Source organism: Xenopus laevis, chromosome 6S (assembly GCF_017654675.1).
Source record: "Xenopus laevis strain J_2021 chromosome 6S, Xenopus_laevis_v10.1, whole genome shotgun sequence".
NCBI classification, from domain to species: Eukaryota; Metazoa; Chordata; class Amphibia; order Anura; family Pipidae; genus Xenopus; species Xenopus laevis.
In genome coordinates, this window is record NC_054382.1 from 3,574,610 (window position 1) to 3,598,426 (window position 23,817).

Genomic DNA, 23,817 nt, shown 5'->3' on the forward strand with positions numbered 1-23,817 from the left:
CTATCACATTCACACACACCGGGGGCATTGTAATCAGGACTCTTCCAAAAGAAGACACGCACTTCACAGACTCCCGGACAGCGATCAGGTTGAGACTGGGCTGGTGGGACAACGGGAAAAAACCCGGTGGGCCCCGGCTCTTGTTGGACCCTGCCGACCCAGACCCAGTCCCTGTAGAAATGAAATTCTGGTCTCGGCAAGACCCAGTGTGCACACGCAATCATGGCAAACAGTGGTGGAGAGAGGGGGCAAAGGGTCCGGAGGGGGCCATGAAACAGCAGTCCCTGTGGGCCCCAGACCCCCAGTCGGACCCTGACAGCGATACATGTATTGAAATAAAGCTGTTTTGATCTTCATCGCTATCAGGGAGTCTGTGAAGTGCGTTTCTCCATTCGGAAGAGCGTTTTGTCTCCCCTTGCTGCGGGTTCTGGGCACTGCTCTAGGACCACCAACCCGGAGCTCTGAGTAACTCACAACAAAAAAGCTGATTTACTGAAGGGTGAACTCAAGCGAGAGGTTTGGGGCATGAGAACCCAAACCCTCCTAATAATAGGGTGAGCGCGAGAAAAGAAGAATAGAAACTGATCGCTTGACTGTGAATTCTATTAAGGAAATTGACATTTGGGGTGTAGCGTCTCTGGGTTTTGTATATATCAGAAATAGTTTAATCAGGAGCTAATGAACCTTCCTGTATGTTTTCAAGTGTGGGAGGAAAGCCACGGAAATCATAATAATAACTGGTTGCTATGGGTTACCTGAAATAGATAAACTTTACACAGTTTAGCCCCGATTTCCATACCTCCCAACATTTTGGAAGTAAAAAGAGGGACAAAAAATTTTTTCCCGCACGTAGCGCAGCAATTGTTTGACCACACCCCTTTCTGTGGCCACACCCCCTAATTACCATGTTTGTTTTACAAAATTTGGCAGGTTATGAAAGTTTGAAAATATTTCTCCTTATCTAAACTGTGTTTTTGTGTCTCAAAATTGTTACAAAGTATCTTATTTGCACCTGTTAGCTGTTCTGGGCTCTCTGCTAAAAGCCAATTAAGTGAGAAACTTTGTTTCTTTTTCTGGCTGTTCAGTGCAGAGAAAAGAAGGACTTTCCAGTACAAATGAGGGACTGCGGGTTGAGCTGTCAAAAGAGGGACTGTCCCTCCGAAAAAGGGACAGTTGGGAGGTATGTATTTCTCATAAATATATTTTAACAGAATGGTTTTGCCCCGAACAGAAAATCTGTGTTGAAACATGTGACGCCATGTTTGCTTAGAAAGGAATGGAGTGGTGGCTACAACAAATACTATACGACTAAAGCCAAGCAGGTTCTACCACTTAATGAAAACCTGGCCACTTGGGGCGCTGTTTCACTGGCTCTGCGGCTGATATTTTATTTCATCTGGTCTTGTGGCCATTTTACAAGCGGAAATAGACCTGTCTGTACTGACTGACCTGAAATAAGACAAATTATAGCCAATATACTTGTGTCACTTGGGGAAACTGAGGAGGTTACAGAGGAAAATTCCCAAAAGCACCAACAGGATCACTGTATTACCTGCTGATGATGATGAAGAATTTGAGCAGGAGGAAGGCCTGGCACAAGCTGTTATGTGACACTTGCCCACTGGCAAGATCTTCTGTGCAGTGTCTTAACTGTTGGCTCAGAACCCGCAGAACATCTCGGGGTAACACTGGAATTTCTGAGGAAGAATCTTCAGGCCTGGAAAGAACAGGAGAGAGATCAGAATGAAATCACTAAAGTTTCAGGGCCCAACATGTTCCTCACTTGCTTTCCTATGTGACTTCTAATATCCTTATCATTTACAGTAGGGGGTACATTATCCCATATATTACATGAGTGATACTCAGAGTTCCCTGTATAACTCAGCCTGCAGCCTTGTGTCTTTATATGGTCACAGAACAACCCCTCAGTGACTTCTAATATCCTTATCATTTACAGTAGGGGGTACATTATCCCTTATAATACATGAGTGATACTCAGAGTTCCCTGTATAACTCAGCCTGCAGCCTTGTGTCTTTATATGGTCACAGAACAACCCCTCAGTGACTTCTAATATCCTTATCATTTACAGTAGGGGGTACATTATCCCTTATAATACATGAGTGATACTCAGAGTTCCCTGTATTACTCAGCCTGCAGCCTTGTGTCTTTATATGGTCACAGAACAACCCCTCAGTGACTTCTAATATCCTTATCATTTACAGTAGGGGGTACATTATCCCTTATAATACATGAGTGATACTCAGAGTTCCCTGTATAAGTCAGCCTGCAGCCTTGTGCCTTTATATGGTCACAGAACAACCCCTCAGTGACTTCTAATATCCTTATCATTTACAGTAGGGGGTACATTATCCCATATATTACATGAGTGATACTCAGAGTTCCCTGTATAACTCAGCCTGCAGCCTTGTGTCTTTATATGGTCACAGAACAACCCCTCAGTGACTTCTAATATCCTTATCATTTACAGTAGGAGGTACATTATCCCTTATAATACATGAGTGATACTCAGAGTTCCCTGTATAAGTCAGCCTGCAGCCTTGTGCCTTTATATGGTCACAGAACAACCCCTCAGTGACTTCTAATATCCTTATCATTTACAGTAGGGGGTACATTATCCCATATATTACATGAGTGATACTCAGAGTTCCCTGTATAACTCAGCCTGCAGCCTTGTGTCTTTATATGGTCACAGAACAACCCCTCAGTGACTTCTAATATCCTTATCATTTACAGTAGGGGGTACATTATCCCTTATAATACATGAGTGATACTCAGAGTTCCCTGTATTACTCAGCCTGCAGCCTTGTGTCTTTATATGGTCACAGAACAACCCCTCAGTGACTTCTAATATCCTTATCATTTACAGTAGGGGGTACACGATCCCTTATAATACAAGAGTGATACTCAGAGTTCCCTTAGAGTTCCCTGTATAACTCAGCCTGCAACCTTGTGCCTTTATATGGTCACAGAACAACCCCTCAGTGACTTCTAATATCCTTATCATTTACAGTAGGGGGTACATTATCCCTTATAATACATGAGTGATACTCAGAGTTCCCTGTATAACTCAGCCTGCAGCCTTGTGCCTTTATATGGTCACAGAACAACCCCTCAGTGACTTCTAATATCCTTATCATTTACAGTAGGGGGTACATTATGCCTTTATATGGTCACAGAACATCTAATATCCCTGCAGGCAAGTTTGTAACTGTGTGTACAATTTTGTTCAGGAAAATGTATGAGTAATGTATAAACATGAGATATTTAAATTTAATATTATTCCTTTTGTGATCTAACAGCAGTCATATTTGTACTTTCTAAAAATTGTAAAAACATTGTCTCCGCACTATGAGTAAAGTGGTGGACACAGGGAGCATGAACTGCTCTAAGTTTGCTCACCTCCTTGGCTCCAAGGTCTGCACCAAGATTATCTTCTCAAAGTTTGTAACAAACACTTCCAACCACTGCTGCAGGTAATTGAGGTCCTTCTGCAAGAGAAGAGACACAAGCTGGTCAGACACATACCAGTGAGTAGCAATCACACTGTCACCCCATCTCTCCTACTATACCTGCTATCCCACAGTCACTCTCCCTTCCCAGAGACTATTATCCACTGTTACTATAGGCACCATCTCTCCCTACTATACCTGCTATCCCACAGTCACACTCCCTTCCCAGAGACTATTATCCACTGTTACTATAGACACCATCTCTCCCTACTATACCTGCTATCCCACAGTCACAGTCCCTTCCCAGAGACTATTATCCACTGTTACTATAGGCACCATCTCTCCCTACTATACCTGCTATCCCACAGTCACACTCCCTTCCCAGAGACTATTATCCCACTGTTACTATAGACACCATCTCTCCCTACTATACCTGCTATCCCACAGTCATACTCCCTTCCCAGAGACTATTATCCACTGTTACTATAGGCACCATCTCTCCCTACTATACCTGCTATCCCACAGTTACACTCCCTTCCCAGAGACTATTATCCACTGTTACTATAGGCACCATCTCTCCCTACTATACCTGCTATCCCACAGTCACAGTCCCTTCCCAGAGACTATTATCCACTGTTACTATAGACACCATCTCTCCCTACTATACCTGCTATCCCACAGTCACACTCCCTTCCCAGAGACTATTATCCCACTGTTACTATAGACACCATCTCTCCCTACTATACCTGCTATCCCACAGTCACACTCCCTTCCCAGAGACTATTATCCACTGTTACTATAGGCACCATCTCTCCCTACTATACCTGCTATCCCACAGTCACACTCCCTTCCCAGAGACTATTATCCACTGTTACTATAGGCACCATCTCTCCCTACTATACCTGCTATCCCACAGTCACACTCCCTTCCCAGAGACTATTATCCCACTGTTACTATAGACACATCTCTCCCTACTATACCTGCTATCCCACAGACATTGTCCCTTCCCAGAAGCTATTAAATCACTATATAATAAATAGATACATTTGTGATGGTTCCCAACATTCCAATTTGCAGATGCAGCTTTACAGGTTCCGCACAGCAATGGTCTCTCATTGCCCCCAACAGAAAAGTTGCTGTAGTCCAGGTGACCAGTTGTTACTACAAATAATGTCACTACACCCCAGGAAAGAAATACAAGTTTTACAACAGATATTGCAACATTTTCCCCTAGGTTTGGGCAATTAGCTAAAGTCTCTGTAAGCCAGGCCGGTACAGACTGCACTCAGTAACTATTACAACATCAAAGTGTTAGTAAATCCCACTGTGCTCTGAACAATGAGTGAAACACTATCTGTTACCCCTACAAAACAGATACACACCAGCAAGTCAATGTTCCCTTTAATGGAGGGCATTGTATTCATGAGGGGTCGGACAGGAGACACCTATGTTCTTCATTCAGACATGCAAGTTAAGGAGCAGGGGTGGATACAGCAATGGGGCCCAATATTTTCCACTTGCTTTACGGCATGCTGTAACTAAGGACACGGCTGAGCCCGGTGATACTTTACTCTGCACCTTGTGCTGCATTTTTTATTCAGTGCTGAGCAGTCAGACCCCAGGCGAAACCACTGTCCAGGGGCATTTTGTTGGTACCGGTATAGACCTGTTAGCCACAATACTTGGGACCTTGGGTTTTCTGGATAATGGATCTTCATACCTTAAGTCTATTAGAAAAACATTAAATAAACCCAATAGTCTAGTTTTGCTTCCAATAAGGATTAATTATATCTTAGTTGGGATGAAGAACAAGTTGCTGTTTTATTATTACACTGAAAAAGGAAATTGTTCTTAAAAATTTGGATTATTTAATTATAATGGAGACATAACGGAAGACAAACTTCCCATGGAAGCGGTTTTGCAAATACAGGTATAGGATCCCTTATCCGGAAACCCGATATCAAAAAAGCTCCAAATTACAGAATGCCCGTCTCCCATAGACTCAATTTTATCCAAATAATCCAAATTTTTAAAACTGATTTCTGTGTAATAATAAAACAGTCGCTTGTACTTGATCCCAACTAAGATATAATTAATCCTTATTGGAAGCGAAACCAGCCTATTGGCTTTATTTAAGTTTAAATGAATTCCTTGTAGACTTAAGGGATGAAGATCCAAATTACGGAAAGATCCGTTACCCGGAAAACCCCAGGTCCCGAGCATTCTGGATAACAGATCCCATACCTGTACAAGATTGTTCTGTGCAGGACCCAGGCAGCCATTGCCCAATGCTGGTCACATTGCAGAGCTCTTCCTTCTCTAACCACGTGTACTCAAGGCATTTCTCCAACTCTAGAAGTAGTGGTGTAACTACAGGTCTCTGCACCCGGGGAGGAGAACTCATCCTGGAATGAAAGGAACCAATGATTTAAAGAGACACAAGCACGCTGGAGTCTGTGATACTCCCTGCAGTCTGTGTACAAGATGTTTCTGGCAGGGATAGTGATAAGACAGTAGTTATGACTTTCCTGCTCTGTCTTGTCCCAGTCAGTTACAGCCGCTGATCAAGGCGAGAGGAATGCAAATAAAAATGGCTGCCCCCGGGCGCTTGAGAAATCGATGGAGCTTTTCCCACCTGCTTTTCTGGATGGGGCAGTTATGTGATGGGCAGGGGGAAGACAGGTATAGGATCTGTTATCCGGAAACCTGTTATCCAGAGAGCTGCAAATTACAGAAAGGCTGTCTCCCATAGACTCCATTATAATTCAATTTCTTGAAATGATTTCCTTTTCTGTGTAATGGGATCCGTTATCTGGAAAGCCATTGTCCAGAAAGCTCCAAATTACAGAGAGGCCATCTCCCATAGACTCAATTTTATCCAAATAATCCCGATTTTTTAAAACTTATTTCCTTTTTCTGTGTAATAATAAAACAGTCGCTTGTACTTGATCCCAACTAAGATATAATTAATCCTTATTGGAGGCAAAACCAGCCTATTGGCTTTATTTAATGTTTATATGATTTTCTAGTAGACTTAAGGTATGAATTATGGAAAGATCCATTATCCAGGTCCTGAGCATTCTGGATAACAGGTCCCATACAGGACGATGGTTCAAAGAGAACCGAAACGCGTTGATGTGGGGGTTGTGTGAAACTCCAATAAATCCACTTACTATTATTATGCCCGTGAGGGCCTCTAATACCAGTATGGGACCTATTATCCAGAATGCTTGGGACCTGGGGTTTTCTGGATAATGGATCTGTGTGTAAATTCATACCTTAGTCTACTAGAAAATCATATAAACATGAAATAAAGCCAATAGGCTGGTTTTGCTTCCAATAAGGATTAATTATATCTTAGTTGGGATCAAGTACAGGTATGGGACCTGTTATCCAGAATGCTCAGGACCTGGAGTTTTCTGGATAAGGTATCTTTCTGTAAATTGGATCTTCATACCTTAAGTCTACTAGAAAATCATATAAACATGAAATAAAGCCAATAGGCTGGTTTTTCTTCCAATAAGGATTAATTATATCTTAGTTGGGATCAAGTACAAACTACTGTTTTATTATTACACAGAAAAAGGAAATTATTTATAAAAATCTGAATTATTTGGATAAAATTGAGTCTATGGGAGGCGGCCTCTCCGAAATTTGGAGCTTTCTGGACAATGGCTTTCCAGATAACAGTTCCCATTACACAGAAAAAGGAAATCATTTCAAGAAATTGAATTATAATTTTATAGAGAACTCGATGTGCACCGCAGCCTGAACCAATAGCAGCGCAGGGTGGGCAAGATACTACAAGCACCCGATTAAAGTCATATCAACAACACTCAGATACTTACAGGGGATCTTCACTTTACAGTTAAAGGGGAAATCCACCCAAACACTGCTTCTGCTATTAAAAGTAAATGGCAGTGTAAGCACCTTCCCCACATCTGTTCATATGTGTGTGTATATATATATATATTGTTTTTGAAAGCAGTGTCTGTCTGACTGCGTGTATATATATATATATATTCTGCACTGCTGCTTCTGACTCCTGTGATTAGCAGATTGGAAGGAGAAGTGATTTATGCTACACTACTTCAAGCACAAAACAGAAAGGGATAAAACAAATACAAGTATCAGTAGCCACTGACCCGGGGAGCACTGCCATTTGTTCTCAGAATTGAATTTTGTGCCCCCTAAAAACGCAGCCATTAGAATAGAAGGATAAGGTGCAGCACAACAGGAACACTCTGCGCCTCTAACACTTTATGTGACCTCCCTCTGTCATTGTGTTTGTACAACGCTGCTGTTTAACTAATAACACATTGGCTTGTACTTGCCACAAAAACTACTGCTTCTTCCCCAGGGGAGCCCAGATAGTAACACAGAGTCCTGCTCAGCCACAGCAATACATGCAGAGCCAATGTTACTTTATTTCATTCTCCCAGGGCTCTGTGTATTAGAAACATCCAAAGCTGAATTCAACTTTTATGGGATCTCTCTGTACAGACTAAGAGCAAACTTAGGGACTGTTCCTGCTGAATTGTGCTTAGTACAGGGAATACCTATGTGCCATAGTTTTATGGGATTTCTCTGTACAGACTATGAGCAAACTTAGGGGACTGTTCCTGCTGAATTGTGCTTAGTACAGGGAATACCTATGCTGCCATAGTTTTATACATTGAGGCTGAGATGAGTGAAGGGCTGAGGAGAGAATTAACAGGCAGATGTGATATTAATCAATAGGAAGAGCTGATTCCAGCCGGTGGTCCCAGTGCAGTGGGTGCTGGATATAAAGCAACACGGTTTGTATCCTCTGGGTCCTAAATCATAATCTGCCCCTCAGGGAAGGAATGTGCCCAACCACTGCAAACTATTCATGTCTGACAGGTGCGTAGGTGAGCGCTGATATATTTTTGGCAACGTGTATTCTGATTTATATCACAATGTTCTGTGCATACGCCTCATTCCCTGGAAATACGTGCAGTTTCCATTGGTGGTGCCTAAAAGCAGCCCCAGCACTGAATGTGGTGGGCAAATAAATGGGGGGGAGGACCCTGTTAGTGGTACGGGGCCCCCGTGATTCCTGATGGTTTCCCTTCAAGTCATGACACAAGCACTCATCAACAGACCAAAAAATGAAAGTGTTTTAAATGAATGACAAATGAAGAAATGCAACTATAGTTTATATAAACAAGCTGTTGTGTAGCCATGGGGGCAGCCATTCAAGCACAGGATACACAGTAGATAACAGATAAGTACTACTATAGTTTATATAAACAAGCTGCTGTGTAGCCATGGGGGCAGCCATTCAAGCACAGGATACACAGTAGATAACAGATAAGCTCTGTAGTATACAAAGGGATTTTTTAGAGCCCCCATGGCTACACAGCAGCTTGTTTATATAAACTATAGTAGTACTTATCTGTTATCTACTGTGTATCCTGTGCTTGAATGGCTGCCCCCATGGCTACACAACAGCTTGTTTATATAAATGGTAACAGATAAGTACTACTATAGTTTATATAAACAAGCTGCTGTGTAGCCATGGGGGCAGCCATTCAAGCACAGGATACACAGTACATAAGTACTACTATAGTTTATATAAACAAGCTGCTGTGTAGCCATGGGGGCAGCCATTCAAGCACAGGATACACAGTAGATAACAGATAAGTACAACTATAGTTTATATAAACAAGCTGCTGTGTAGCCATGGGGGCAGCCATTCAAGCACAGGATACACAGTAGATAACAGATAAGTACTACTATAGTTTATATAAACAAGCTGCTGTGTAGCCATGGGGGCAGCCATTCAAGCACAGGATACACAGTAGATAACAGATAAGTACTACTATAGTTTATATAAACAAGCTGCTGTGTAGTCATGGGGGCCGCCATTCAAGCACAGGATACACAGTAGATAACAGATAAGCTCTGTAGTATACAAAGGGATTTTTTAGAGCCCCCATGGCTACACAGCAGCTTGTTTATATAAACTATAGTAGTACTTATCTGTTATCTACTGTGTATCCTGTGCTTGAATGGCTGCCCCCATGGCTACACAGCAGCTTGTTTATATAAACTATAAAGAGTTTCTGAAGCAAACACAGCAGTTGTACAAGTGCAAGACAATGGGACATTATATTTTCATTACTATAAAACACATTTTTTGGTGTTACTATTCCTTTAAATCAATGCTCAGGTCAGAGGTGGCGCTGTTCTGCTATGGTCTATGGCCAATTATCTACCACTGACGACAGGTAAAAGTAGGTACTGCAAGTAACAATAGTTTCTGAACCATGAAACTTTGCAACGGCGTCACATGACCCGACACTTCCTATTGAAAAGGATCTCTTTGCCTTTAAATGATAAAGAAAGAGCTGACAATGAGCCTTTGGTGTTCAGTATCTCAGTCTGATCTGTGGTTTCCCTGCAGAGCAGCAGCTTCTGGCCTGGGCCACTCTCTGCAACACACAGGGAGGAGGTCAGGTTTTGGCACTTTATAAAGATTAAATAAACGTTAACTGTCGCATATCCGGCATGGAAATTATACGCCGTGTTTATCAGTAGTTGTGTTTCCTCTGTAAGAGCCGAGTTCAGTATAAAGGCGCACGGATCTGCCATACTGCTTTGCCCAGGCTACTACTATCAACCAAAGCCTCATTTAAAGGGGAACTGTCAACCTATCCTCTGATTAAATGGATTAAATGCCATCTCTGAGATGCTTCACTAAAAATGATTTCCATGTGATACATTCTCTTGTGCTATCCTGTTACTGTCTATGGAAGGTGTAAGCCGTTGAGTTGCCCTCTCTCCCAAATAGGGTCACCTCCCTCACCCCCTTTTAATACCTGCTGTGGAATCCCCCCAAATATGTGGTGGATCAGTGATTAATCCAATATGCAAATGATACGGCTGCAGAGAAAGCAGAGCAGAGTTGTGCCGGTGCTCATTACTCTTTTACTATTACAATTAAGCTTTAAGTTGCCCTTACCTTGCCGGGGTGCAGAGGTACGTCCCATTCACAGCACTTTAATACCCCGGGGACCGTGTTGCGCACAGACATGTCGGGGAGGCCGAGGAGCAGGCATGTAGCTGCAACAAGCCAAGGGGAGCTCCGTCGGTTGAGGCCAGATATCAAGGACCAAGCGCAAGTATGCAGAGGAAAGGAACCAGAGTGAAGGGATGAGAGACGAAGAAGAAGAAGCAGAGGAAATGCAGAGTCACAGCAGCCGACAGCAACACTTCCTCTGTTATCGGCACAAGAAAACCACGGCTGCACCGGAGGAACATACAGTTGTGCAGAGTACCAACCCCAACTGGGTCTCACTCCCCCCCCAAGGCTATTAGCTGATGCCACCCAGAGGGGAGAGGGGCCGTTGAACATTAGGGAAGTGCAATTGAAAGCACTTTAACTGCTTCAAGTCCCAACAAGTTTCCTTTCCTCACCCCATGCAGCACCTGTTGCACAGACCAAAGGGCTCCGCTGCTTGGGGTTTTATATTGGAGAAACATCAATGGGAAGGTCTGTACTTTATTCACTATATAATACACAATGTCCTGTAAATTATATCCTTATAAACGGTGACTAGTGATGTCATCAGTTATAAACGGTGAGTAGTGATGTCACATGACTCACTGAAACTTGTCTATTATATAGTGAACAAAGTACTCCTTGTTGGAAAATATGAGGATATTAGAAGAAACTTTGGATTTCAATGACCTGATAAAAGCACTCGGCCTTCGGCATTTTAAATAGACATGGAACTCCTCTCTGACTATAAATATCCTTATATTTTACAATAAGTGGTACTTTATTCACTATATAATACACAAAAGCCATGAATATCCTGTAAATTATATCGGTGAGTAGTGATGTCATCAGTTATAAACGGTGAGTAGTGATGTCATCAGTTATAAACGGTGACTAGTGATGTCATCAGTTATAAACGGTGACTAGTAATGTCATTTTTGTCACACGGCTCCTAAAACACGTGTCTTATAATAAACAAAGTGCCCCTTGTTGGAAAATATGAGGCTATTAGACGTTACCTCAGAGTTCCAGGACCTGTATAAAAGCACTCGGCCTGCTCTGATGTTCTTCTGCTTAGGAAAGATGTGAGAAAGGTTTCTAATTTTATTCCTAAGTAGAAGAACATCAGCCTCTTTCTTTCTCCTGACAACTTCCTTGACTACTTGCTGGTCAGACTGGTGGGAAACTGACCAGCAGGTGGCGCTGTTGTAACACAATTCATTCATATTAACAGTACATGTATCACTTAATATTTTGGGATTAAACATAAATAAATAATGAATGTAAATTACAAAAGTGCTTAGAATAGCCCCCTCATCAATTTTACATTCACTTATTTTAAAGGTTTACTTATCCTTTAAGCATTCAGGCACGTGGTGCTGGATTGGCACCTTTCCACCTGTCACTGGTACAACGCTGGGTGATGTTGGGCTTGTGGGTGGCGACTCATCCATGGGAACCCATTGCTTCCAGGGACAACGTGGTACAGCAATGTGGTTTATAGGCGCCACACTATTCAGCACCCAGGGGTCCCTTTCTGTTTCCTCTCTATTGAAATGTTCCCCTATAGTTGCCCCAGGTGCTCCCACACTCGGCACAGTTTTGTTGGACACCTGGGTTAGCAATGAGGGTGCCTGAACCAGGGAATTCCACATCTGAACTGGGATCTGGATACAATACAGTAAATCAGCCAATAAGTTCACTTTAGCTTGTGACTGATCTGAAGGAAAGGAGAATTAATGAACCCTCTGAACCAGCAAACAAACTAACTCCCATCTGTATTTGGCCTAAACCCTGGGATTAGATACCATATATATTTATATTAATACCAGATTCTCCTGCTTTGCCAAAAAGGCACCTGACGCTTTCTATAAAGTGCCCATAAAGTACGGATTTGTTCTGAGGGGTAGTGTGCCCTTTAGTGGCAGAGCAATGGGGACATTAATCCGTGGGCTATTGGATGGAGCGAGTGTATCTGGGTTTATGGAATGAAAGCAGGTCGTACCATTAAACAATAGAAAGGTGTGACGCCGGGGGCAGATAATAATCTGATAATGTGACGAGTGAGCGGCACCCGCACAGGATATTGTGCTGAGAATCTGCGTGTGACTTGTGTTGATTCCCACAGCCATATAAATAAACAACACTCACAACTACACACTTGCATCTCACACACTCACAGCTCTCACATTTGCTCTCTAGGGATTGGGGGGCAGAAACATGTTTAAGGGGTGCAGCTGTTACACCCGGAGACAGAGTAGGACAAGACAGGGGTGTATAATGGTACTGAGCACCCGCTGACGCTCTCATGATCTGCCCAGGCCAACACTTTTCATGATGATTTTGGCCACCAGGGGTCACTGTGTCCCCTCATCTAGTGACAGGGCAAGTAATAGAGCCTATCCCACCCGTTATACTAAAGCAGATCCCTCTAATTGTGCCGAATACCCCGAACCCTTATGTCTTTCTCGATTTTGTTTTTATTATTATTATTATAGGAGAGGCGTTAGTCCAGTCTAGTACAGTGGGGAGGGGGAATAATGGGCAGTTCTGGCAGCTTAATATTTAGGATATTTTGGGGTGATAGCACTTTATATCTATCCATTGGGGATGCACCCAATCCAGGATTCGGCTTTTTTCAGCAGGATTCGGATTCGTCTGAATCCTTCTGTCCGGCCGAACCGAATCCGAATTTGCATATGCAAATTAGGGACAGGGAGAGAATTTGCGTGACTTTTTGTCACAAAACAAGGAAGTAAAAAATGTTTTCCCCTTCCCACCCCTAATTTGCATATCCAAATTAGGATTTGGATTCAGTTCGGTATTCGGCCAAAGGGGTTCAGGGTTCGGCCACAAAATAGTGGATTTGTTGCATCCCTACTATTCATGCCAAAAATCATCACCTAACTTTCTGCTGAGCCCCCCTAATAGTGCAGTAACTAGGGACCCAGTGACCCCCACAACAGTTGCAGATCATAACTCCCCGTGATATTTAAAACTGGTTGCCCCCTACCTCCACCCCTCTCAATCCTTAAGGATTAGGGGGTTTGGCCGAATACAGAATAGTGGATTCGGTGCATCCCTATTAGGAACATTGTTTCTTTTCCTGGCTGTTCAGTGCAGAGAAAATTGGGACTTTCCAGTACAAACGAGGGACTGTGGGTTGAGCTGTCAAAAGAGGGACTGTCCCTCTAAAAACGGGACAGTTGGGAGGTATGAATTTGCTGTGGGGTCCAGTAACATCTAGTTACACCAGTGGGGCTAAGCCTACTTTTATTTTCCTTCTGGGCTCACAGCAGTAACTCACTGAGATGTGAAGGCTTAGATAATAAAGGACAAACAAAACCATGTAAATAGCACTAGTAAAGCTTGTGTGAAACAGGTTCTAATGTCAATATCACTTTAAAGTACAACTAGTAACATCTGCACTTAACAAACCTCACAAATCTGCTTCACTTTCTGATGCTGAAACAACTCCCACTGCCCCCCAAACAGCCTTAAGGGCCCCGAAAATCTTTCCAGCTTCAGCCGACCCTGAGTTTATATTGAATCCAAGGGGAGTCGTTAATTCCAAGCGGAAAAGGAGACATAAATACAAAGAGGGATCTGATGGCAGAAAGGAACCAACTGTTCCAGTGTCCAGAGATTGATCAGTTCCGACCCCTTTGTGTCTCCCTGGGGGCAGCCATTGAAGCTGAAATAGGCCAATAGGGCTCATAGTTACACAGCACAGACCATGGGGAAAAGATGAAGATTAAACTGCTTTCACAACTCTCTAAAGAACAATACATAAAATAGGAGTCTTTAGCGTTACTGGCCCTTTAAATGAAACCAAATTCAGCCTTATAAATAGATGCAAATATTAATAATAATAACAATAATAATATGACATTTCCCCTGCTGACGTGGGCTTAGTGCAATGGAAACCCCTATAGGCAGATATATCAGTATAAACCAAGAGCAAATACAGTTCCTGCTTCTGAATTGGTGGGTTTTGTGGCTGACCACGCCCACAGCCACACCCACTCTAATTTCTAGCCATCTGATTATAAATCTGACGGGAGGTGATTGGGTGTGGGAAGAAAAGGAAGACAATGGCCGAGACACAACCAGGTAAAAACCACAAGGAGGGGCAGATAAACCTTTAGACGTGATGGGAAAGTCCTTCAACTTTATAATGTGTCTATTTCTCTCTCTCTGTCCTCTACTGACACCTTGTAATTGTATTACTCACTCAGCTATTAATCCTTATAGTACTATTCATAGCTTTGCTGTCACTCAACTGCATCACACATGTACCCCCTACTGTAAATGATAAGGATATTAGAAGTTACTGATGGGTTCTGTGACCATATAAAGGCACAAGGCTGCAGGCTGAGTTATACAGGGAACTCTGAGTATCACTCATGTATTATAAGGGATAATGTACCCCCTACTGTAAATGATAAGGATATTAGAAGTCACTGAGGGGTTGTTCTGTGACCATATAAAGGCACAAGGCTGCAGGCTGAGTTATACAGGGAACTCTGAGTATCACTCATGTATTATAAGGGATAATGTACCCCCTACTGTAAATGATAAGGATATTAGAAGTCACTGAGGGGTTGTTCTGTGACCATATAAAGGCACAAGGCTGCAGGCTGAGTTATACAGGGAACTCTGAGTATCACTCATGTATTATAAGGGATAATGTACCCCCTACTGTAAATGATAAGGATATTAGAAGTCACTGAGGGGTTGTTCTGTGACCATATAAAGGCACAAGGCTGCAGGCTGAGTTATACAGGGAACTCTGAGTATCACTCATGTATTATAAGGGATAATGTACCCCCTACTGTAAATGATAAGGATATTAGAAGTCACTGAGGGGTTGTTCTGTGACCATATAAAGGCACAAGGCTGCAGGCTGAGTTATACAGGGAACTCTGAGTATCACTCATGTATTATAAGGGATAATGTACCCCCTACTGTAAATGATAAGGATATTAGAAGTCACTGAGGGGTTGTTCTGTGACCATATAAAGGCACAAGGCTACAGGCTGAGTTATACAGGGAACTCTGAGTATCACTCATGTATTATAAGGGATAATGTACCCCCTACTGTAAATGATAAGGATATTAGAAGTCACTGAGGGGTTGTTCTGTGACCATATAAAGACACAAGGCTGCAGGCTGAGTTATACAGGGAACTCTGAGTATCACTCATGTATTATAAGGGATAATGTACCCCCTACTGTAAATGATAAGGATATTAGAAGTCACTGAGGGGTTGTTCTGTGACCATATAAAGGCACAAGGCTGCAGGCTGAGTTATACAGGGAACTCTGAGTATCACTCATGTATTATAAGGGATAATGTACCCCCTACTGTAAATGATAAGGATATTACTTAACTTTATCTGCTACAATTTTAAAATCAACCAGCATATTGGTTGCTATGGGTGACAGAGCAAAGCAAACTCTTACTCAGGCAAGGAATGGACAATGTATACAAGGAACCCAATTAACGATGAACACATAAGAGCTAATTGCAGCACTTAGTTATATCAGGGCCCATTTACTGTATTTCCTTGTGGACTGAACCCTGCCCACTATTCAGTCTGGGGATGTTACTGGTCAGTGAAGGAGAGCATGCAATATAGAAAGACTATAGATACAGAAAGACTATAGATACAGAAAGACTACAGATATAGAAAGACTGCTCCCCCCTTATGGACCAAAGACAGTTTGACAAGTAAAATCTGAAAGTTCCTGGGGAACATAGTGTTAATGTAAGGAGCAAAGTATCAGCCACGGGGAGAGCAGCGCTGGTCACTATTTACTGAACTTTGCTCTACTTTTGTGGTTAATGGACTGAGCAGGGACTGGGAGACACTCCAGCAAGCAGCCGGCCGAGCCACGATTACTAGCCCCTTCCCTCATTAGTTGCACCGAGGCTCTTCATTGGTTACCCACAATGCACTGGGCATCTGAGTGACAGATCTTTGGCTTCCAAGTCACCAGAAACCAATCAAAGTGTCTGTCTGTGGCTTGGGCAGCAAATGAGATTTGCAGAATTCATTGTCACTGCTTTACTCACCCTGCACAATGTAGCTCCTACTCCTAATGTATCAGATGTACTCAAATAATATTTCATATATTGACCTATTGACTAACTGCACATAACTGTAGCACAGGGTCAGACTGATAAATAGGAGAGGGACCCTTAGCTCTTCTTATTGGTTCATCCCAACAGGCCAATAGCAGCACAGATTATAGGGAGAGGGTCAGTTTTCTATGGAGATTTACAGGAATGGGGCAGGGGATGTGGTATAATAAACGCTGTTATAGGAGAAGCTCTTTTAATAATTGACCAGATCCGCACCATCCCCAGCTCACCTTACACCTACCCACATAATATCCTCCATGTAAACAACTCTGCCTAATGTCTATGTACTGCCCCATAGATCCACTCACTCTACATAATATCTACAAGGAATAGGATAGAATTTGTGCACAATGAATGTTTGTACCTCCTGCTACAAAAACCTTCCTACAAAGGCAAAACCACAGCGATATTTCCCTGTACTAAGCACAATTCAGCAGGAACAACCCATAAGTTTGCTCATAGTCTGTACAGAGAAATCCCATAAAACTATGGCAGCATAGGTATCCCCTGTACTAAGCACAATTCAGCAGGAACAACCCATAAGTTTGCTCATAGTCTGTACAGAGAAATCCCATAAAACTATGGCAGCATAGGTATTCCCTGTACTAAGCACAATTCAGCAGGAACAGTCCCTAAGTTTGCTCATAGTCTGTACAGAGAGATCCCATAAAACTATGGCAGCATAGGTATTCCCTGTACTAAGCACAATTCAGCAGGAACAGTCCCTAAGTTTGCTCATAGTCTGTACAGAGAGATCCCATAAAACTATGGCAGCATAGGTATTCCCTGTACTAAGCACAATTCAGCAGGAACAGCCCCTAAGTTTGCTCATAGTCTGTAGAGAGAGATCCCATAAATCTATGGCAGCATAGGTATTCCTCTGTACTAAGCACAATTCAGCAGGAACAGTCCCTAAGTTTGCTCATAGTCTGTACAGAGAGATCCCATAAAACTATGGCAGCATAGGTATTCCGTGTACTAAGCACAATTCAGCAGGAACAGTCCCCTAAGTTTGCTCATAGTCTGTACAGAGAGATCCCATAAAACTATGGCAGCATAGGTATTCCCTGTACTAAGCACAATTCAGCAGGAACAGTCCCTAAGTTTGCTAATAGTCTGTACAGAGAGATCCCATTAAACTATGGCAGCATAGGTATTCCCTGTACTAAGCACAATTCAGCAGGAACAGTCCCTAAGTTTGCTCATAGTCTGTACAGAGAGATCCCATAAAACTATGGCAGCATAGGTATTCCCTGTACTAAGCACAATTCAGCAGGAACAGCCCCTAAGTTTGCTCATAGTCTGTAGAGAGAGATCCCATAAATCTATGGCAGCATAGGTATTCCTCTGTACTAAGCACAATTCAGCAGGAACAGTCCCTAAGTTTGCTCATAGTCTGTACAGAGAGATCCCATAAAACTATGGCAGCATAGGTATTCCGTGTACTAAGCACAATTCAGCAGGAACAGTCCCCTAAGTTTGCTCATAGTCTGTACAGAGAGATCCCATAAAACTATGGCAGCATAGGTATTCCCTGTACTAAGCACAATTCAGCAGGAACAGTCCCTAAGTTTGCTAATAGTCTGTACAGAGAGATCCCATTAAACTATGGCAGCATAGGTATTCCCTGTACTAAGCACAATTCAGCAGGAACAGTCCCTAAGTTTGCTCATAGTCTGTACAGAGAGATCCCATAAAACTATGGCAGCATAGGTATTCCCTGTACTAAGCACAATTCAGCAGGAACAGCCCCTAAGTTTGCTCATAGTCTGTAGAGAGAGATCCCATAAAACTATGGCAGCATAGGTATTCCCTGTACTAAGCACAATTCAGCAGGAACAGCCCCTAAGTTTGCTCATAGTCTGTACAGAGAGATCCCATAAAACTATGACAGTATAGGTATTCCCTGTACTAAGCACAATTCAGCAGGAACAGTCCCTAAGTTTGCTCATAGTCTGTACAGAGAGATCCCATAAAACTATGGCAGCATAGGTATTCCCTGTACTAAGCACAATTCAGCAGGAACAGTCCCCTAAGTTTGCTCATAGTCTGTACAGAGAGATCCCATAAAACTATGGCAGCATAGGTATTCCCTGTACTAAGCACAATTCAGCAGGAACAGCCCCTAAGTTTGCTCATAGTCTGTACAGAGAGATCCCATAAAACTATGGCAGAATAGGTATTCCCTGTACTAAGCACAATTCAGCAGGAACAGCCCCTAAGTTTGCTCATAGTCTGTACAGAGAGATCCCATAAAACTATGACAGTATAGGTATTCCCTGTACTAAGCACAATTCAGCAGGAACAGTCCCTAAGTTTGCTCATAGTCTGTACAGAGAGATCCCATAAAACTATGGCAGCATAGGTATTCCCTGTACTAAGCACAATTCAGCAGGAACAGTCCCCTAAGTTTGCTCATAGTCTGTACAGAGAGATCCCATAAAACTATGGCAGCATAGGTATTCCCTGTACTAAGCAAAATTCAGCAGGAACAGCCCCTAAGTTTGCTCATAGTCTGTAGAGAGAGATCCCATAAAACTATGGGAGCATAGGTATTCCCTGTACTAAGCACAATTCAGCAGGAACAGCCCCTAAGTTTGCTCATAGTCTGTACAGAGAGATCCCATAAAACTATGGCAGCATAGGTATTCCCTGTACTAAGCACAATTCAGCAGGAACAGTCCCTAAGTTTGCTCATAGTCTGTACAGAGAGATCCCATAAAACTATGGCAGCATAGGTATTCCCTGTACTAAGCACAATTCAGCAGGAACAGCCCCTAAGTTTGCTCATAGTCTGTACAGAGAGATCCCATAAAACTATGACAGTATAGGTATTCCCTGTACTAAGCACAATTCAGCAGGAACAGTCCCTAAGTTTGCTCATAGTCTGTACAGAGAGATCCCATAAAACTATGGCAGCATAGGTATTCCCTGTACTAAGCACAATTCAGCAGGAACAGTCCCCTAAGTTTGCTCATAGTCTGTACAGAGAGATCCCATAAAACTATGGCAGCATAGGTATTCCCTGTACTAAGCACAATTCAGCAGGAACAGCCCCTAAGTTTGCTCATAGTCTGTACAGAGAGATCCCATAAAACTATGGCAGCATAGGTATTCCCTGTACTAAGCACAATTCAGCAGGAACAGCCCCTAAGTTTGCTCATAGTCTGTACAGAGAGATCCCATAAAACTATGGCAGCATAGGTATTCCCTGTACTAAGCACAATTCAGCAGGAACAGCCCCTAAGTTTGCTCATAGTCTGTACAGAGAGATCCCATAAAACTATGGCAGAATAGGTATTCCCTGTACTAAGCACAATTCAGCAGGAACAGCCCCTAAGTTTGCTCATAGTCTGTACAGAGAGATCCCATAAAACTATGACAGTATAGGTATTCCCTGTACTAAGCACAATTCAGCAGGAACAGTCCCTAAGTTTGCTCATAGTCTGTACAGAGAGATCCCATAAAACTATGGCAGCATAGGTATTCCCTGTACTAAGCACAATTCAGCAGGAACAGTCCCCTAAGTTTGCTCATAGTCTGTACAGAGAGATCCCATAAACTATGGCAGCATAGGTATTCCCTGTACTAAGCAAAATTCAGCAGGAACAGCCCCTAAGTTTGCTCATAGTCTGTAGAGAGAGATCCCATAAAACTATGGGAGCATAGGTATTCCCTGTACTAAGCACAATTCAGCAGGAACAGCCCCTAAGTTTGCTCATAGTCTGTACAGAGAGATCCCATAAAACTATGGCAGCATAGGTATTCCCTGTACTAAGCACAATTCAGCAGGAACAGTCCCTAAGTTTGCTCATAGTCTGTACAGAGAGATCCCATAAAACTATGGCAGCATAGGTATTCCCTGTACTAAGCACAATTCAGCAGGAACAGCCCCTAAGTTTGCTCATAGTCTGTACAGAGAGATCCCATAAAACTATGACAGTATAGGTATTCCCTGTACTAAGCACAATTCAGCAGGAACAGTCCCTAAGTTTGCTCATAGTCTGTACAGAGAGATCCCATAAAACTATGGCAGCATAGGTATTCCCTGTACTAAGCACAATTCAGCAGGAACAGTCCCCTAAGTTTGCTCATAGTCTGTACAGAGAGATCCCATAAAACTATGGCAGCATAGGTATTCCCTGTACTAAGCACAATTCAGCAGGAACAGCCCCTAAGTTTGCTCATAGTCTGTACAGAGAGATCCCATAAAACTATGGCAGCATAGGTATTCCCTGTACTAAGCACAATTCAGCAGGAACAGTCCCTAAGTTTGCTCATAGTCTGTACAGAGAGATCCCATAAGCACAATTCAGCAGGAATAAGTGATGGCGGAATGGACCATTAATTATTGGCATAACCAGACAGTTTATATATTTATAAAGCAGCACATTACAAGTTGTTCAAATAAAACAACACCCTCTGTAGACCCAGAAAACTGATTTATGATGGAACATGTAATTAAATTCATGTATTTGCTGCAATCAGACAGTGATTTCCTATTCTCTGGAATAATTAGTGACACAAGGAAATGTTCCGGCCTCTCCAGGGAATGCAGGGGACACACGGGCCTGTAGCCTAATAAAGTCAGTAATGATACGGCAGTGCGAAGGTTACTGGTCATCCTCATGTTTATGAAGGTGTCGATTTCAAATATAACTGCGTTTTTTCCCTCCATGTTGTGTAACTGGTGTAACTGAGGTGCAGCAGTTGTTATAGAAGGGATGAGGCGACAGCACCAAAGTCACAGGCTCCTCCAATCACAATAATGAGTTGTCTAATTACCTGCCAGAAATGTCTGATTTGCACTTATACAGGTAACAGGCCTGAAGCCTGGGTGGGGACAGGGCAAGACAAACGCACAAATACAAAAGGATTTCCATTGTGTAACATAAATGGGCCTGATTAATTGTACGTGGGAATAAATGATCACAAGGAAGTAGTTTGCCCCTGGGACTATGCAGAGATTTCAAGGATTAAAGGGCAAATAATACTGTCCCATTCCATACGTGTGCAGTATAATGTGTATATGTCTGTACCTGTCTCTGCTTCCTTTCCATGGGGGGAGTGTAGTTCCTATTCCATTATGGGGAGGTTGTGTAAGTGAAGGGTTAAAGTGACACCTGACTCGCACACCCTGCAATTAAAGGGATAGTGAGTCTTGTACAAAGACAAATCCATTTCACAGGCTGCATTGTGTTGGTTTTTCTTTAATGATTTATCTTTAAAGAGATTCCGTCATGATTTTTATGATGTTGTTGTTATTTCTAAATGACACTGTTTACACTGCAAATAATTGACTGTACAATTTAAAATGTCGTTCCTGAACCAGCAAGTGTATTTAGTTGTAATATTGGTGTGTAGGTGCATCTCAGCTCATTTTGCCTGGTCATGTGATTTCAGAAAGAGCCAGCACTTTAGGATGGAACTAGGGTTGCCACCTTTGTAAAATATTTTTACTGGCCAGCGGGGAGGGCAGGAACTAAAGGGGCGGACCGTGATGCAAAAAGGGGTGCAGTCGAGCCACAAAAGGGGCGGGGCCACAACGCTCAGGGGGGATAGAAACGGTAAGTTTCCACCAGAGGGCAAGGCCTTTTGTTAAGGGTATTACAAATTACCAGCAGCTACATTGCCAGTAAATCTGTAATACCAGCCCCCGCAGGTGTTTTACCGGCTAGGCCGGTAAAATACCGGCCGGGTGGCAACCCTAGATGGAACTGCTTTCTGGCAGGCTGTTGTTTCTCCTACTCAATGTAACTGAATGTGTCTCAGTGGGACCTGGATTTTACTATTGAGTGCTGTTCTTAGATCTACCAGGCAGCTGTTATCTTGTGTTAAGCTGGCCAAAGATGTTGAGATTTTTAAAAGATCAGATCCTCATCGTGAGACCACGATTTTCTCGTAACGATTGTATGAATTTACCATCAACTAAAAAGACCAATTTGGCAGGAAAACAAAGGGGAGCTGCCTGCTTGGCCCTGCAAACATAGATAAATTGCGCTGGGACCGACAAAGATTTTTTAACCTGGCTGATCAATTTCCTGACAGATGTCGGCCGAAAAATCATAAGATGGTCGATCGTTCGAATCCCACTAACCGCACGATAATTTCAAAGGATTTGTCAGACTAAAATCGGTGGTTCTATGGGGAACTTTAGGGGCTGTTATCTGGTTACCGTCCCATTGTTCTGTTGTTTGGCTGCTGGGGGGGGGAGGGAGGGGGTGATATCAGTCCAACTTGCAGTACAGCAGTAAAGAGTGACTGAAATTTATCAGAGCACAAGTCACATGACTTGGGGCAGCTGTGAAACTGACAATATGTCTAACCCCATGTCAGATTTCAAAATGAAATCTAAAAAAAATCAATTTGTTGTTTTGAGAAATGGTTTCCAGTGCAGAATTCTGCTGGAGCAGCACTATTAACTGATGTGTTTTGAAAAATATTTTTTTGTCCCATGACAGTATCCCTTTAAATATAATGCCCAAGAGCACAGGCAGCACAGCATGATGAAGAGGATCTCATTATATCTCCTCACGTTCAGTGGGAATTCTGGCCTAAATCATTTGCCGTATAATAAGAACCCGTGTGCAGCACAGAATGATGACCCACTAGAGCCTGAGCCCATTTATAGCTGGATTTGCTGGTTACACATCAGTGGAAGTGTGAGCAATAAAAGCTCAATATTCTGACAGCAGCAGCAGAAGAGCCCCAGGCAGGTACATATGGATCTCACTCACAATAGCAGGTACCACTCCTCTTGTGTGACCTTCTCCCCACCCAAAACTCACCCTCCTGTGTGCAAATAGGTGACACTCGCCCACACCTGCACTTACTGCAATGTCACAAAGCTGCTTGTCCCAGACTCTAACAGACTAACACACAAAGAAGCAATTCAGCCCTTCCTAAAGGATTGGTTCTGGGCAGGACAGAGACTCTAACACATATAGAAGCAATTCAGCCCTTCCTAAAGGATTGGTTCTGGGCAGGACAGAGACTCTAACACATATAGAAGCAATTCAGCTGTTCCTAAATGATCAGTTCTGGGCAGGACGGAGACTCTAACACATAGAAGCAATTCAGCCATTCCTAAAGGATCAGTTCTGGGCAGGACAGAGACTCCAACACATTTAGAAGCAATTCAGTCCTTCCTAAAGGATCAGTTCTGGGCAGGA

At 42.8% G+C, this 23,817-nt stretch overlaps 1 protein-coding gene across 5 annotated transcripts in view; it reads right to left on the bottom strand.

The window, feature by feature from the left end:
* Positions 1-23,817, bottom strand: part of nbeal2.S (neurobeachin like 2 S homeolog) — an 84,343-nt gene that overhangs the window by 51,290 nt on the left and 9,236 nt on the right. For 2 of the 5 annotated variants that reach the window (XM_041567317.1, XM_041567318.1), the window contains exons 1-3: positions 10,460-11,027; positions 3,422-3,510; positions 1,553-1,717 (exon numbers count right to left, since the gene is read on the bottom strand). In XM_041567317.1, the coding sequence (XP_041423251.1) occupies positions 1,553-1,717; positions 3,422-3,510; positions 10,460-10,852 (647 nt within the window). In that variant the 5' untranslated portion in view covers positions 10,853-11,027. Of the gene's footprint in view, positions 1-1,552; positions 1,718-3,421; positions 3,511-10,459; positions 11,028-23,817 lie in introns of those variants that run through there. The other 3 variants (XM_041567319.1, XM_041567320.1, XM_041567316.1) reach the window with 2 other exon arrangements.